Source organism: Panthera tigris, chromosome X, assembly GCF_018350195.1.
Source record: "Panthera tigris isolate Pti1 chromosome X, P.tigris_Pti1_mat1.1, whole genome shotgun sequence".
NCBI lineage: Eukaryota > Metazoa > Chordata > Mammalia > Carnivora > Felidae > Panthera > Panthera tigris.
The window spans coordinates 96,727,296-96,745,276 of record NC_056677.1 but is presented as its reverse complement, the minus strand read 5'-3'; the positions used below and the strand labels follow the sequence as shown (position 1 = coordinate 96,745,276).

Here is a 17,981-nt window from a genome sequence, read left to right as displayed (position 1 = left end):
GTCAGCATGCATGAACACTGCCAGCTCACAAATGAAGCTTCCAGATTCCAGACAACATGGGAGACTGGCTCTGGGGCATCCACCGCCAGGCCACCGACAGGAATAATTTCTGGAGGAATCTGTGGGGACCTTTTGCTGTAGGGGGGTTGGCTGGCCAGGAATTTGAGGGAACTTAATGGCACCTCAGCCAGGGGTGTAGCCAGATAGACACATGGAACCCCTAGGCTGTTCTCGAACCTTCCGGAAACAGAGCCTCCAGTCTGTGACCATCACAAGACTTGCCCTGATGGTGGCCGAAGTTTCATTCAGATGGGCACCTTCCCTTCCTTGCCTAATTTCCTCTTCTTCATGGAGTCTGCTGGGAACTCCATTCTTGGATCCATAGTCAGGCTTCAGCTACAGTGTTATCCTCTGTTCTGTAAAGTTCTGTACACAGTTCCTAAGTTTCTGCAAGGGGGTGACCTCTGCTCATGTCCTAAGGAAAAATCTAATGTGGGGGCACAAAGCCGGCTCAGTCAGAAGAGCGCGTGACTCTTGATCTCGGGGTTGTGGGTTCGAGCCTCACACTGGGTGCAGGGATTACTTAAATAAAACTCAAAAAAAAATTTTTTTTAATCTGAGGAAGGGGCGTCTGGGTGGCTCAGTCGGTTGAGCGTCTACCTTCAGCTCAGGTCATGAGCCTATGATGTTTTGAGTTTGAGCCCCGCATCGGGCTCACTGCTGTCAGTGTCCCCCTCTCCCTCTGCCCCTCCCCCGCTTGCAATCTCTGTCTCTCTCTCCCTCCCTCAAAAATTAAAAAACAAAACAAAACCTAAGGAAAAACCTAATGAAAAACCTAATGGTGTCTTAAGAAATCTCTGAAATAAAGACCGCGCACCAAGACAAAAACCAAAAGCAAACACAAGCTACTACTCCTAATGGAAATGGGAATTAGGGACAGGAGATGATCGTCGGGTCAATTTCTTTCTTCAGAGAAACTGGCCTTTCAGGCACCTACTGCCTTGCTCAGAAGCGTGCCCGAGTGTGGCCGTGTGTCTGTGCCTGTCCGTGTCACCTTCGTCGTCCAGCTCACAGGATACTTCCTCTGAGACTCCCGTCACGGCCCCGCTTGAAAAGGTGACTTCGCTGACCCACTACCGGCGCATGCTGGTTTCCATCCTGTCCCTCTAACGTCAGTCCCCAGGGGAAAACATCTAGACACACACCTTTACAAGAGACGCCCACGAAAGCATCGTGCGAGCGGATGAAACCCCCCAAGGGGCTTTCTGTTTCTTATTCCGAACGCTAGAAGATCGCGCTCTACCTGCTTTATGTAGCGTAACTGGGATTCTGCAATTCCATGAATAAAAGACTCTGGTAAAGAGCTTCTCGGGTGTCCGTCGGCGGCCAGTTGAGCAGAAGCACCCCACAGCATTTCACGGACAGACGGGGGATTCAGGTCTATGTGGAAGTCAGCTGAAATCTTACAATTGTTCCTCACATCAAACAAAGCGAGATTGATAAAAAAGGGTTCAACCTGGAATGAAAACGAGGGCATGTTGAAGCGAAGACCTTTCAGTGGGGTGCGGGAGGGAAGACACACGACAAAACAATGTTTTTATTCCTCGAGGCGCGGTGATTACGGTTCTTTTCTGAGTATCACAGCTACGATGGCTTTCGGGCTCATTTGCATATAAGAAAGAGTATTCTAAAATAACAGGCTATCAAATGTTCACTTTTGTCAGGCGTAAATAATTTTACAAGTCATATGTTTTTTTCTAATGCGTCAAACTCCGAAGGCACATTTAAAGCACGTCAATTGTTCTAAGAATAAAATGTAATTCTCGGTAGGTTTACTGACATTACTGAAAAATAACGCCACGCTGTAGAATAGACCTAAATCTTCCCTTTTGTTATGCTACCGCTTACTTGATGATACATTTAATAAGTGCTAATATCCATCAACATCAAATTACTTGACAAAAGCTTTGCCCCGTCAGCAGTTTGGGAAGGCCACGATTCCTCCCTACAGATGGCATTTGAAAGCCGGTCACAAAGAGCAATTTTGTGCCAAACGGCATAAAGATTAACCCTTTATCCACAGAAAGTCTGCTGGTGCATTGCAGCTACTTTGGAAGGGAACAGATCCTCACGGTGGATACTTTTCAAAGACAAAGCCAGAACCAAAAACTAAAGATGAACAGAAAACGCCGTCTCTTTGGTGATTTAACATTTACGGTTGCAAGTATTTCTGAGTAACTCAAATGATCCGTGACAGCTACCAGTTACAGTTTTCTGTGAAGAACAAAATGAACTCACTCGAGGAGAACGAGTGAGGCTAGCTGACTGCAGAGCATCCGTATCCCCGCCTGGGGACACCCCGTGATGAGCCAGGTCACAGAAGAAGTCCTATTCTCTGGGAGAATTCGCAACAAGGAGGATTTTCCAGGTTCTGGGGACATGTCCCTTGTGAATTTCAACACCCTACTCTATCTGCTGTTTTGAATAGGTCAAGACGTTCAGGAATCCTCTCAAGATGAGACCATATTCATATTTTGGCCAAAGAGAAAAATGCCAAATGACACGAAATGCCTCCGTGTCAAATCTATCATAGCGTATAGCAATGGAATTTGCATCCCATAAATTCGTTCTAGTGACAAAACAAAAACAGCATTTCCTCAATGCCCTGCTTTAAGGGAGGTGGAAGGACAAGTCATACATACATTTGTGGCTGGTCCTCTTGCATGGTCTCCAACTTGACCCAAGACATTGAAAGTTAAATCGTGGCAGTTTACCAGGAAACGTTTATTGCACTTTTCCTCGAATGGCTTTATATCAGGCTCGATTCCTGAAAAGTCCAACCTCTACAAAACAGAGGAGAAGAAGTCATTTTGTTAAAAAGAGGATTCCTAGGAACATAGGTCTTTAAGTAAAAACCGCAGAATCCTACAGTTTTCTATTCAGACTTCATTTGAACTTTTTATTTTATTTTTTTTTCACTCGGTAAGCCTTTGTAGAGCTCTTACGCTAAGGTTCAAACACCGACGGAGAAATCCTAGAGGGAGATGATGAGACTCTGATCTAAGGCATTGGAAAAGTCACAGGTCTGTACCACGGCCGACAAAGCCCTGTAGGACGCGAGTCCCTACCTCCCCCGACTCCTCTGACCCCATCCCCCACCACTCTTGCCTCCCCCCACCCCCACGCTCGGTTCCAGCCACACTGGCCTCCTTGTTTATTTCTCCAAGACCCCAAGTACACTCCCACCTCAGGGCCTTTGCACTTGCTGTTCTGTCAGTTAGATGCATGCCTTACTCCCTCATTTCATTCATGTCTCCAGTCAATTGGCATTTCCACAGAGACTTTCCTTAACTCCCTATAGAGAACTGCACACCCTGACAGTCTATACACTCCCTTTCCTTGATTTAAGTTTTCTAACACGACTTTTTTTTGTATGTACTTAGTGGTGACAGGCCTTCCCCACAAAACATACATTCCAGGATGATAGAGATTTTTTTTTTGTCTTTTATGAGGTGTGCAGGGGGGCAAAAGTGCCACGAATGGATATGCGAGGCATCCAGAATAACACGGTGGTCCCTAATTGACTGTGCTGTTAGGAACTCAGCTGCGGAATAAAAAAGAATAGCATATATGGGGGGAGGGGGAGTAGAGACGGTGAGCTCAGTGTGGGATGTGCTCGGTTGGAGTGAGGTTACTAAGTGGCTGGGAAAATAGCAGGGGTCTGGGCTGGAGATGTGAATTCGGGAGTCAGTGGTAACTAGACCCTGGGGACCACCTACGTTTAAATGATGAACAGAGGGAGAGGCGTCTGCTTCGAAAAGTGACAAACAATGAGCTCAGCTTCTCACAGAGCTGGGGGCTGTACCCTGGCTGCCAGAGAGAGAGAGACTTTTCTTAAATTACTGGTGTTTCCAATTTTTTTTTTTTTTTAAGGTTTAAAAACAGATATTGGGAGTCAAGGAATTCCTCTCGGCAAGGGAGGAATCTGTCCCTCCTCAAAGAAACTCCTAGAATCCTCCTCTTCGGCTCCCACAGCTCAGGCGATCGGAGTCCATCCGTTTATTCTGAATATCCGAACAGATTTAACCAGATTTAACATCGGGAGGGGATGTCTGGATTGTGGCACGGCTCACTATACCAGAAGATCGGCGACCGGGGAGGCGGAAAGGACTCGGTGAACCGGAGTAGAATATACTGCCAATGTGGATAGCTCAAGCCAAGAAACCCAAGGCTTTTTCTCAATTGCCTAAGTAATTCAAGCCAAAACAGGTATTGTGCCGGAAGAATCTTGGATAATTACAGCCCTTCTGACCTAGCCGGCATCACTGACCAAAAAAAAATCCTCCTTCCACGGGCCTACCTATAACATTCGTACCTGAAAGCACCCTTTTCCTCCCGAGTCTATTTATCTACAAACCGAGCACCAATGTGTGGGACTAGACAGCTCCCTCTTGAACACTTATCTGTAAAGCCGGCTGAGGCCAGTCATTGCCATGGAGATCAATTCTAATTTCCGCCCATTTATCTGCTCTCCTTTCTATCTTCCCGAGACAGCGGAATTTGAGGAAAACTGGACTAAACCACCCCAGCCCCCAAATCCTTTCCCTTCTGAGGCCTCCAAGTACAGACGCTGGGACGCAGAGCCTTCCCCCAGGTCTGCCGCGGTGGTCTTTATGCTCTAAGGTCGGCGATAGAGAGTCTCTCTCAAGACATCGTACTGGGGTCAAAAGAGAAGGCTGATAGCATAGGATGATGGCACTTCACCCAGAAAAGGGACGCAACACATACGACACAGATTTCTCTGCAAGGACACTGCCTTCCCTACATTAAAATCAACCGTGTTGGGCGTCCAAGTGTCACCGCAATGGTGAATTCTTCACCGACGATTGTAGCTCACTGATAACTGCTTTTATGCTTGAGTTCAGTTCCATGACCACAAAAACACTACACCACAAATTTTTTAAAGATACTGGATTGAGTTTCAACCACAGTCAATTGGCTTCTTTGTATACAAGGAAAGAGCCTGACATGTCCAATTAGAGCCCAGTCGTGTGGGGGGGGGGGGGGGGGAGTCCGCGGGGCTCTATGAAAGGCTCAGGCTTGTTTGGAATCAGCAACTTTCTGAATGAGTATCTAAGAGCCAGTACTCCGAAGGTCCTACTGCACCCCCACCCCCTTTTTATTTAAATCACATAACTTACACAAGCAATCTAATATTGCTACGGAAAAAAAGTAGGAGAGGGGTGCCTGAGTGGCTCAGCCGGTTAAGCATCCGACGCTCGGTTTCGGCTCAGGTCATGATCTCACGGTTTTGTGAGTTCGAGCCCCACATTGGGCTCTCCACTGACAGCTCAGAGCCTGGAGCCTGCTTCAGATTCTGTGTCTCCCTCTCTCTCTCTCTCTCTCTCTCTCTCTCTGCCCCTCCCCAACTTGTGCTCTCTCTCAAAAATAAACATTTATAAATAAACTTTAAAAAAAAAGAAAGAAAAAAGGAGATAAAACATGTTTTAAAATTTTTCCTCCAAAATTATTTTCTCATATGGTATTTTTATTAAGGAAAAATGCCTGCATTATTGATAGACTATATACTTTTCCCATGTCAAATTAAAAAAAAAATTAAAAAACCGTTCGAAGCAGAAACAAAATCAGTCTTCCCCAAATTATATTTTTCTGATCTATTTTCACTGAGAAAAAAACATAAATGCTATTTATGTAATGCAAACTTTTCGATTTCAAAAAAAATCCCAAAATTTTCATTATAAATCTCACTAGAAAAAAGTGGAAAAAGAATCCGTCTTTCCCCAAATAATTCCATTTTCTCGTGAAGTATGTTAAGAAAAATATTTGTAGGGGCGCCTGGGTGGCTCAGGTGGTTAAGCGTCTGACTCTTGGTTTCAGCTCAGGTCATGATCTCACAGTCATGAGATCGAGCCCCGCATCGGGCTCCCCGCGGAGCGTGGAGCCCGCTTGGGATTCTCTGTCTTTCCCCCTCGCCCTGCCCCACTCTCTTCTCTCTCTCAAAATAAATTAATTTTTTAAAAAAGAAATATATCTGTAACACTTACATACTGTCGAGTTTTTCCATTTAAACAAATCAGCCTTTCAATGAGAAAATACGGAATTAAACATGAAGCGCACAGATCTTAGTACAAAAAGTGCCTCGCTCTCACGAAAGAGGTTAAAATACGCAACTGCCCGTAAACCTGCACATCCCCGCACTAATTTCCCCTTGAAGTGGGATCAAGCCAGACATGAACATCGAGAGTGGAAAATCAACCACATTTCTCATGGGACCTCTTTATACTGCAGAGATCTGCTGTCTCTGGATCACACTTGTATTTAATGGGTTAAAAGAGTACCAGCGCCATCTTTAAGGGTTCTTTAATTTATCTCTTTTGAGGAGTGAGATGAACTAAAAAGAATATAGGGAAGGAGGGGGAAAAAAAAAAAAACAACAAACATGTGTATTCAGTCTCAAACTATTTGCATATGTGACAGTCCTCTTGAGGAAGTTAGCTGTTAAGCCACTTGTTCAAAGTGAACATGACAAATACAGAACAACAGGTATGAGTCGGTGGTACAAAACATCAATGGTTTCAACATTTCACAGATGTTGTTTACCTGACTAAGCGATGATTCTTTGATTATTTAAAGAAATAGGTCATTGATACCTGGACTTCCGAATCAAAAGAAAAGAGATTCTGTCTTCCGTCCCCTCTGCTGAGTTTATTTAGCTGTTCAGTTTCTCTCCCGTACTAAAATTAAAAATACACACACCGAACGTTACTTCATTTTCTTCAAAACAGTATTAAATAACATTTAAATATCTAGTGTAGGTGGGGCGCTTGGCTGGCTCCGTTGGGAGAGCGTGCGATTCCAGATCTGGGGGTCGTGAGTTCAAGCCCCGTGGTGGGTGTAGAGATTATTTTTTAAAAAATACCTAGTTTGTGAAACTACCCTCTGACAGATCTTCAAAAAATATACTATTTCCCAGCTCCATATAACTTAATGCAGATAAAAAAAACGTGTGCTTGGTGGAGAGTCACCATTGCTACGACCCATGATAAGCTATAGATCAGGTTCTTCTACCTTCTATGTGCCTCTCATAACATCAAGAATCTTGATCAACCCACCGTAGTACAAAAAAGGAATATAAGAGATTTGAATGCAAAAGAAAAACAAATGACAAAACACTATCTTCTCCACACCCACGGTGCTAGCCGTGGGATATCATATACAATTCCGATTCCATCGCTTGAGGAAAAATATAATGGGCTGTATAGCCTGGAATGTCAAAGACTCCGAAAGGCTAGATTAAAATCTACAAAATCACAGAAAACCTAGATCAGGGGCTCATGAGCGTGTTCCTAAGTTTCGGAAAATTGCTGTGAAGTTTAAGAGAAGGGAAATTTTTTTTCTTTTAAGAGAAGCGTAAATTTCAAGTAGAAAAAAACAACTTCTAAGCTTATGTAATTTAGTAGTCCAAGAAGAAGAATCAAGTGAAAATATCAACAGGTTTAACGAGGATTTAAATGAATAAATGGGGTATAAGCTTCTGCTCTACTATGGTATAGAGTCCACAGAGTAAAATATGTAACCTACTAAGATAGGTATGATAATCGCCTCTACACTTTCCAAGTTAAGCTCATTTCAAACTTCAAAGAGTGGAGTAATTAACACAAATGATGTCTGGTCACCAAAATCTTTCTCTGATGAAATTATTCATATACGCGCATGTATGTATTTACATACAGACAGAATATGTGATTTTCACATGAAATTAACAGATGCAGATCATTCGACTGAATATCACGTTCAATATGCATCAATACCCCTTGAACGAAGAATATTTATTTTATGAATGACATTAATAAAGTCACAAAAATTTAACAGTACCTCCTGCCATCTGGGGGGAAAAAAAAAGATATTCTACACTGTTAGCAGGCCCTCGTAAATCCAACTGTAGGAGTGTAACTTTTCTCTTACAATCTCTACCTGTTTCACTAATTTGCTGTGGTTTTTAACTTAGAAATGACATTGCCAAATGGAATCCAGCATTAAAACTAATAGCTAATCCTGCGCTGTCTCAGTTGAAGGCAAGTTGCCATAAGAAAGATGTACCTTCATCAGTTCCGGATGCATACTCCTTTCCAAGCTGGCCATGATGTTCTCGGCTTTTCCTTGGCTGCTAGGTTCATCTTCTGCAAATTCATTAAAAGCAGATGTTCCAAACCATGCAGACCATTACTAATCACCTAAGAAGAATATCCTAACTATCTCTCCCACCCCATCCTCTCCTACTAGATTTACTGCAAAGAATTTTGATTATGAAAGCATGGGGAAAACTTTAATGGACTTTTGACAATCTGCCATGAATTCCCTATCCGTTTTAGTCTGGTGATATTTCATGTGTCAGAGCCCATGAAACATCAACCCTTCAAAACAAAAAAAAAAAAAAAAAAAAGAAAGAAAGAAAGAAAGAAAATCTATCAACCTCCATAGTCACTTTTAATGAGGAAGTAGGTCAACCTTCAAGATTAAGAGTTCTGTATTTACCCTACACAAAGGACATTCCCATGGATTAAAGATAAGAGCTCTACCTCGATAATGAATCATTTAAAAATTCTGACCTTGTGTTGTTTCTACCGTCTCCTTTTTCTCTTGCACTAAACTGTCGGTATTGATCTGAATAATCTTTTTCAAAGTTAGCAACCATTCCTCCATTTCCTGCTCAGTCTCAGCAGCCAGATAATGGCTATACTTATCTAACATCTTGAGTTCGAATGCATGACGGCGCATTTTGGGGCACTAGAGAAAAAAAAGAAAAGAAAAAGAAAAAGCATGTGTCCAGTTAGTTACCTTTTCAATATTAGATTTCATTAGTTTATTTTTTACCTCTGCTCAGCACACATGCACGTCAATACTGTCATGAAAGAATTGCTTCTTTCAACAAGAAATAGAAACTCCCAGACGATGAATGACCATGTCAAATGTGCCATTTTTATTCCCCTCTATACTGGGCACAGTGCTACATGCACAAAGTTGGCATAAGACATGACTTGTTGACTGAGGATTATCACTTAAGGCCTTTTCCCATCTAGAGAATCGAACCACCAGCATCAAAATAAGCAAATGTTTTTAATTCTTTCTACCCTGCTTAAAGTTTTTCTTGCATATTTATAGATTTTCAAAATCAGCCCTTGGAAACAAGCTCCGATGTGCTTTGAAATAAACCTGGCACTTGCTTTCTATCACACCATAAAACGAGGTTTCGATACCTAATTCACGTTACTGTGCATAACATGAAATGCATCACAATAGCATAAAAGAAGACTATGGTTGGTTCACATTAAATTGTGGCTCTCAGTAAAAATTATGGGAATGACCTATGCTGAATACTAGCGCAGAAGGAAAATAAAAGCCTCCTCCTCTCGTCAAACATGATGACACATTCTTTTACATTACCACCTTCTCTGTCATGACAAAAGAAATGACACACTCTCCCCGCTCCCCACTACCTCAGCATTAATTTCAAGAAAGGCTCATGAATCAGTCATTTTCCACCACGTGGTCATCATTCAAGAAGGAACCAACAAAGTTCCTCCTTCTCATCTTCAAAGTACAGCAAAGCATGAAATCAAACAGCGGTAGCAAATCAGCAAGATTTATATATTTGAAAATATTTGGGAGGGGGAATCATAAATGCAAGGAGAAAGCAGCGGCTGGGAACATTATAAAGGACGGTCAATCTGGACTGGAGCTAATCGAGAAAATCTAGGAATCACGTACCTTCTTTATTCCAGTAAGATAAGAAAGCTGTAGCTTTCTGTATGTAGGTAACTTTTATTTACATAGATCTTTATATATTTTTTAAATGATTATTTTGAGAGAGAGGGAGGGAGCGTGCACGTGCACGCACCCACACATACACGTACGCAGACTCACGTGCAAGCTGGGGAGGGGCAGGGCGGGGGGGGGGGTGAGGGTGGGGGGGGTGGTGGTGAGGGCGGGGAGGGGAGAGAATCCCAAGCAGGCTCCATGCTGTCAGCGCAGAGCCCGACATGGGGCTCCACCTCATGAACCGTGAGACCGTGACCTGAGCCAAAATCAAGACCCAGATGCTCAACCGACTGAGCCGGCCAGGCGCCCCAGATCTTGTTATTTTTTAAAGTGTTTTCTATTCGATCCGCATGACAATCTCATTTGAGTTGAATTCATAGTAAGTGGGATTGATAATAAGATTCAGGCAGGATGAGGACACTGAACCAGCATCTCCTGCCTCTTCATCAGCTGGCTCTGTAGTGATGGCTCCATCTCTCGACCAATCGACTTCCTGCTTACACCATCTGTCTGCCCTGTCTCCCACTGCATCTTTGTCCATGCCCCCTCAGTAACTCAAATCAGCAAACACTTGCGAAGCCTCTACTCAGTCCACAACGCTGCTAATTATTACAGGGGACAGAGACATGAATAAGAGACAGTCCCTCTAATCCCAACATGAGCGGAGTAGAGTATAACATGAGCTGTATAAGGGGTGCAGGGGGCATGAGGTTAGAAAGCGGGGTGAGGCCAAATCACTGTAACCCGTAAGGTCACAGTAAGAGGTTTAGCTCTCCCACTGCAAGATAATAAATCAAGAACCAAGAGGTTTTAAGTAGACAAGTGAAGGACCCTATCTATGTCCGAGGAAGATGGGCTGCCACAAAATAACACATCAGAAGGCAGGAAGGCAAGACTCTAGGCAAGAGCAGACAAAAAGGAGAACCAGAGGAAGGGAACGGAAAGAAGGGAAGAGATCAAGAAGCACTTCGGAGCCAGACTCCGACTGAATACTGGCACAGAGCGAGAACAGGTTCCTGGTGTAAATGTTTTGGTGGATGGAGATGCCACTGACCAAGACAGAAAAATGCTGACGTTCTTAACAGTTGATTGATAACCCTCTTCAAGAAAGAGGAGGAGGGGCGCCTGGCTGGCTCAGTCGGTTAAGCGCCCGACTCTGGCTCAGGTCATGGTCTCAAGGTTCGTGAGTTCGAGCCTCGCATCAGTACAGAGCCTGCTTCTGATCCTCCGTCTCCCTCTCTCGGCCACTCCCTGGCGAGTGCGTGTGTGTGTGCGCGCACACGTGCGCAGGCATGCGTGGGCTCTCTTTCTCTCTCAAAAAATAACAAACATTTAAAAAAAGAAGAAGAAGAAAGAGAAGAAAAGATAACGTCTATAGCCTTACCTGAACAACGTCGATGCAGGCGTCCAGGTAGATGCAACCTTTAGATTCTTTTGAATTTTTCTCATCTTTATAGGAATTGAGAATATATGAACCATCAGGAAGTTGAGTCAAGTAAAAATACCGTCTCTTGAATACCTACAGGGGAAAACCCAGCAATGATACATTTGTTACATATACAATGCATTTGAACAGCTTATTTGAACTAAAAACCTTGAAGGGCTTGCCACAGTCATTACATCTGGACAATCTTCAGACAACTCTGAGAAGTCATCAGGAATTACAATTATCTTCACTTTCTTAAGATGAGAAAGTTCAAGCCAAGTGATTTCCTCTCAGTTAATCTAGAGAAGACCTGTTTTTGTTTTTTTGTTTTTTAACACATTTTAACACTTCATTTTTTTTTTTTTAAAGATTTTTAAGGAATCTCTACACACAACGTGGGACTCGAACCTACAACCCCGAGATCAAGAGTCACGTGCTTTTCTGAGTGGGTCAGCCAGGCGCCCCTGCTTTAACACTTTAAAGTTGATAAGGCATTGGGGCACCTGGGTGGCTCAGTTAAGCGCCCACCTCTTGATTTTGGGTCAGGTCACGATCTCATGGTTTGTGAGTTCGAGCCCCACGGGAGGGGGTCTGTGCGGACAGTGCGGAGCCTGCTTGGGATTCTGTCTCCCTCTCTCTCTGCCCTTCCCCTGCTTGCTTGCTATCTCTCTCTCTCAAAATAACTGAAAATAAGCTTTTTAAAAAGTCAAGTCTATAAAGCATTTTTGTATCTCACTGTCCGTTTCACTGTAGCGTCCTTTCCCCCATTTAATTGCAAAAACTATGAGTGGGTTCTCATAATTCCATTCACATCACCACAAATCCAAGCACAAATACAAAAATATTCTGGAAGTTTGAAGAAAAAGACAGACATGTACGGCGAAAAAATAAAAATACAAAATGTATATACATACACATAGCCCCCATGATGTATTTTCATCTCACCGGCACACCTTAGTGGACTCGCCTATATTGTCCCATGTCCTCATTTCTGGAAGCCCAGCCTAGAATGTACTTGCAGGGAAACAGGGAGAGTCACTGCTTGCCTCCCAGTTGTCCCCCGAGTGCCCAGAATGCTGAGATCTGAGTCGATAAGCCCAATGGGATTGTGATTTGAAATCAGGCATTCACAACAGTTACGGAGCAACCTTTCACTACCAACTCACAGCAAAACCCACAGGAACGGGGAGAAGGAGGTAGACAGTCGGATTTGTTCTTGCTGGCCCTCTAGGCTCCCTTACGAAGTCTTAGACCTGATCAAAGAGGTTGAAGGGGGGATTTGGAGCTCTCTGATGAGCCTATGCTTCTTTTAATAAGCCACAGCCTGGAGACTGTGTCAAGCATCTGTTCTGGTAAAATTCCCCAGGATGCTGGATCTAACATCATTCCAGGGTGGGAATGGGTGGGAATGAAAAGAGGCTGGGACACAGGCTCTTGGCGATTATTGAGGAAGCACTTTCTTATGCTTCTTGTCTTACAGAAGTTGGCTTTAAGATTTAAGCTTGCCACTTCCAATCACCCATCTGATTATCCAGTGCAGTCTCAGACTATTTGAAGAACTTTAATTATGGAAAGAGTATTATTTGGCAAGATCATTCTCGAAAATGACAATTTCTGGCCAAGTATTTGAAATACCAACAATTTATTTTTCCATAGCATGAATAAGCAAATATATATACATTTTAAGGGGCATTTCTTTTTAGGAAAATCAATAAAGAGAAATAATAACGCTCGTAATTAATTTCGACTTGTTTCAGTATCACTGATTTTAGAACGAATGACAAAAATATACCAGTGCGAGGAACACCCTAACAGGTTAGACTGGTAAATGCTACGGCTTCTATTTCAGGGAGCGGCCATGTGGGTTTGTAGATCAACAGAAAGGAGTCCAAACAGAAAATTATCACTTTGTTTTGCAACGCCAATCAAGCAAATATTACTACGAAGGTACAGAAAGTGTGTGTGCGTGATCTCACAATATGAGGATATATACTTCTCATATTTCATTCACCTACATTTAAGTTTACAGGAGCTATAGCTGAAGAAACCTAGATTCATATAGAAGGAAAACGTTTATCACAGTACTGATTTTATACACACACAAATACATACACACAGCTGACTCTTGAACAACGTGGTTTTGAACTGCCTGGGTCCACTTACACATGGATTTTTTTTTTAAACACATTACCATACTGTAAATGTATTTTCTCTTCCTTATGACTTTCTTAATAACATTTTCTTTTCTCTATTGTAAGAATACAGTATATAAGACATACCACATACAAAATATGTGTTAATTGACTGGCTATGTTATCCATAAGACTTCAGGTCAACGAGTTATCAGTAATTAAGTTTTCGGGGAGCCAAAACTTACATAGGGATTTTCCACTGCGCAGGGGGTCGGCGCCCCTAACCCGTTCCCCACTTCCCTGCACTGTTCAAGTCAACTGTATATGTTTGCTTATTTTCATGACAATGGTTCATATCTGTTATTTACATGATGAGACCAGGGGTGCTGGGTGGCTCGGCTGAGCATCTGACTCTTGATTTTTGCTCAGGTCGTGATCCCAGGGTCGTGGAATTGAGCCCTACCAGCCCGGGCTCCATGCTGATCATGGAGCCTGCTGAGGATTCTCTCTCCCTTTCCCTCTGCCCCTCTCCCCTGCATGTGCGCTCTCTCTCTAAAATAAAAATCGGGGCGCCTGGGTGGCTCAGTTGGTTAAGCTCCGATTTCGGCTCAGGTCACGATCTCACAGTTCATGGGTTCGAGCCCCACATGGGGCTCTGTGCTGACAACTCAGGAGCCTGGAGCCTGCTTCGGATTCTGTGTCTCCCTCTCTCCTTGCCCCTCCCCCACTCACGCTCGGTGTCTCTCTCTCTCTCTCAAAAACAAACAAACATTTAAAAAACTTCTAACAAAAATAATTTTTAAAAATAATAAATAAATGAAAATGATGAGACCAGACAACCTAAAACGACACACTGTGCCCAAAGGAACAAAACACCGTTTCAAAGCTATTACAGTAATTATGCATGGCACAAATGAAAGCACATTTCCCAGGTGAAAATTACAACCCCATTAGAATCTGACCTGTGATTCAAACCTAAAACTCGAGTAGAATCCACTTGCAGAGTCCATAGCCAGCAACAAAGAGAGTGGAAAGGGAAAGGAAAACACAGAGCAAAACATTTGTGGTACGGAGTCAAATTATAGTCCGTGAAATTTTTTTTCACGTACAGCTGCCTCACCAAGCAAAGACGTTTTGTGGCAGCCGCCACTTCCAATATTAGCAAAGCACATCATTACAATAGAGAGGGAAAGGGATCTGAAATTACAGTAAATCACTTCCTGTAACATTGCAATTATGTCTAAATGGGGGTACTGAGGTAGGTAGCTCATGAATCCGGGGAGAAAACAGATGCCTGCAAATCCTCTGACCTTGCTTCTCGGCCAGCACGCCTGCTCACCAGCATGAAGCTGTCCTCAAGACTCTGCTTCTCGGCTTCCTCGCTTGTAAAATGGGATCCGGCCACGGGATCTATACGACCATTTTTTTTTTTTTCACAATCTACAAATAATTGTATCGAAACTGAACAAGTAACACAGCAGCCTTCCTAGGGTAGGGGCCACCCTCTCCAAGCAATTTCTCACGGGCTCGAAATGCAATTGGTACAGGAAGGAATTTTAAGTCATTGCTATGGAAATCAGGCTCTGCAACAACAGATCTGAAAGATCTGGAAGATCTCTTCTCATCCTAAGAGTCTGGGCTATATGTCGGGTTTCAACTTCTGGGGAGCTGTTAAAATAAGGACTATATCAGGGCGCCTGGGTGGCTCAGTCGGTTAAGTGTTCGGCTCTTGGTTTCAGCTCAGGTCATGATCTCACGGTTCTTGGGATCGAGCCCCGGGTCAGGCTCTGTGCTGACAGTGCGGAGCCTGCTTGAGATTCTCTTTCTCCCTCTCTCTTTGCCCCTCCCCTGCTTGTGCTCTCTCTCTCAAAATAAATAAATATGAAAAAAAATTTTTAATTAAAAATAATAAAATAAAAGAAGGACTATATCAAACAGTGGCAATTACTCTGTCTCATACCTCTCATTCTGCAGCCCTCAAGTCCTTTGTAACCAACAGCTAATTCTGTTAATGTCACTGGAGATAATAAGCTAATTAGCCACACTTTACTTAACAGCAAACTGAGCGACCAACAGCTCACTCAAGTTTACATAGGCAAGTCAAGGGCAGAACTAGAATCAGGGGCACCTGGGTGGCTCAGTCGGTTAAATGTCCCACTTCGGCTTAGGTCAAGATCTCGTGGGTTCACATCCCACGTCGGGCTCTGTGCTGACAGCTCAGAGCCTGGAGCCTGCTTCAGATTCCGTCTCCCTCCCTCTCTGCCCCTCCTCTGCTTGCACTCTCTCTCAAAAATACATAAACACACAAACAAAAAAGAACTAGAATCAGAAGGCTAGGAGGATGACAAAGAAAGTCTTGCCCAAACCCTCCAATGGCTTCCCATCGAAGACCACAAGCCCTCACCATAGCCTACGATGATGATGTACGTGATCTGGCCTCAGATGACCTCTTGGGCTTTATTTCTAATTATGCTACTCGAGCTACACCGGCTTACCTGCTGTTCCTCAAACACCTCCACGCAAGTGCCCTTGGGTCTTTGCACTTTCTGTTTCCTTGGCCTGGAATCCTCTTCCTCCCCATATCCACACAGTTCACTCTGTTACTTCTAAGAGGACCACCTGCCCTCGTGATGGCGCAACATTCTATCTTTTTCAATCAGCAATCGCTAGCCAAATACATCTTCTTCATCCGTTTTGTTTATTCGCTGCCTGGCCCTTTCAGTCTGCTAAGGCCCACATCTCATCCATTGCTACATCCCCAGTACCTACAACGGCACCTGCAGACTCAATACAAGCTTGCAAAAGAAATGATGAATGAATGAGCAATTCATTCCCCAGTACAGATTCTCCAGTGGTTGCATCCAATAGAATGGTATTTCTCTGTACTGTCCGTATTCTTCCTCCTCCTCGCCTTTATTGTTTTTCCTAGATGGTGGACACAGCTGAAAATTGCCCCACCTTATTCAGTGAGGAGCCTGGATCCTGACGAGCGGCCCACTCAGACCACCCAGAAGAGTAACACAGAAAGGAAGCCAGAAGAGGTAATTCTCTGGGATCGAGTCTTGCCAAGTCTCCTTAAAACCCTGAGCTGTCTGGATGACAACCTTTGAAACATTTACCACATGACCCTTTCTGGAGCCAGAACAAAGGCTTTCTGTCACTCAGCTGAATCAAAGATGGAGGGTAGGAAAGTTCGAGCACGAAGTATCCTCAAGTCAGGAGAGCCTTTTATCGTGCGATCTACCAAGTCTCAAGAGTGTTCACGTACGTGCGTTACCTAGAGGGTAATTTCTTTACTGCTAGATTACATGAACCAGGAGCCCTGAGAGAGAATGCTCTGAACGATTTAGCAAAGTAGGTAGGCAAAGTAGGTGGGCCAGGAGCGATGTGGGAACGGGGCTGGAGAAGCTTACTTGACCGATGGCTCAGAACAGAAGACAAGGGGCAGCGAGGAAGCGGAGAAGGCAGGAGAGCAAGACGACAGAAACCCTACCAGTACGTTGGCCACCTAATATATCACCTATCTCTCTTCACCCTATCATTTTACAGTCTTACCAGATTTTAATATGTCACATAGGTCTACCCTCTGGGAAACTGGTTACAAATCAAATAGCTTTCTTTTTTCTTTTTTTTTTTTTTTTTAAAGAACTCCACCATATCTGGGCACCGGAGATTTTTTTTTTAACTACTTAGGCTGAAGCGAAGTCTACTGGGAAAGGTCTACAAATCCGCCCTTCTCATTGCGGACGGGTTACTTTATCAGCTTTATTTCAGTGGTTCACGGCCCTGCTCAAATTTTTGGCGACCCTCGATCACCCGCAGGGTAGGGCGCACATGACCGATCCCACATTCAAGGTGTTCCCACAATCCTCCTAATAATCTAAATCTAAATAATCTAAAATAATACAAATGGCTGACATCTGTGGAGGGGTTAGCACTTAATCGTCCTAACGACCTTGTATGAGGATTACTATTATCATCTCATGTTACAGAGGAGAAACTGAGGCACAGGGCGACACCAATGGATCCAATGAAATTTGTCCTCCCAAGACTAGCCAACTTCCCCTAACACACCTGCCCTGTACATATTGCCTCCAACACCCACCTCCTGATTTCCTTCCTTTGAGGCCCTACCCCCTTCAAAAAGCCTCCTCTGACTTCAGATCACAGTGAGCTGGACTCACAGAACACTTGGTCTCTGTACCACCTTTAAACAATATATTATTTTTTTAAGTAAACTCTAACGCCCCATGTGGGGCTCGAACTCACCACCCCGCAATCAAGAGTCACATGTTCTACAGACTCAGCCAGCCAGGCACCCTGTATGCCATTTTTATTGGGCGTCTCATCTCCCTGAATAGGTTTTAAGTTCTACATGTGAAACTTTTCTCTACCCTTTGCAATGCTAACACCTTGAGGGGTGCCTGGGTGGCTCAGTCAGTTAAGCATCCGACTTCGGCTCAGGTCATGATCTCACAGCTCGTGAGTTCGAGCCCCGCGTCGGGCTCCGTGCTGACAGCTCAGAACCTGGAGCCAGCTTCAGATTCTATGTCTCTCTCTCTCTCTCTCTCTCTCTGCCACTC

General features: G+C 43.8%; 1 protein-coding gene across 6 annotated transcripts in view; it reads right to left on the bottom strand.

Annotated features, from left to right (window-relative positions):
- DOCK11 (dedicator of cytokinesis 11) overlaps positions 1 to 17,981 on the bottom strand; it is a 197,858-nt gene that overhangs the window by 120,315 nt on the left and 59,562 nt on the right. For all 6 annotated transcript variants that reach the window (XM_042973749.1, XM_042973744.1, XM_042973746.1 and 3 more), the window contains exons 7-12: positions 11,225 to 11,359; positions 8,631 to 8,808; positions 8,122 to 8,201; positions 6,672 to 6,755; positions 2,703 to 2,843; positions 1,304 to 1,516 (exon numbers count right to left, since the gene is read on the bottom strand). In XM_042973749.1, the coding sequence (XP_042829683.1) occupies positions 1,304 to 1,516; positions 2,703 to 2,843; positions 6,672 to 6,755; positions 8,122 to 8,201; positions 8,631 to 8,808; positions 11,225 to 11,359 (831 nt within the window). The remainder of the gene's footprint in view (positions 1 to 1,303; positions 1,517 to 2,702; positions 2,844 to 6,671; positions 6,756 to 8,121; positions 8,202 to 8,630; positions 8,809 to 11,224; positions 11,360 to 17,981) is intronic.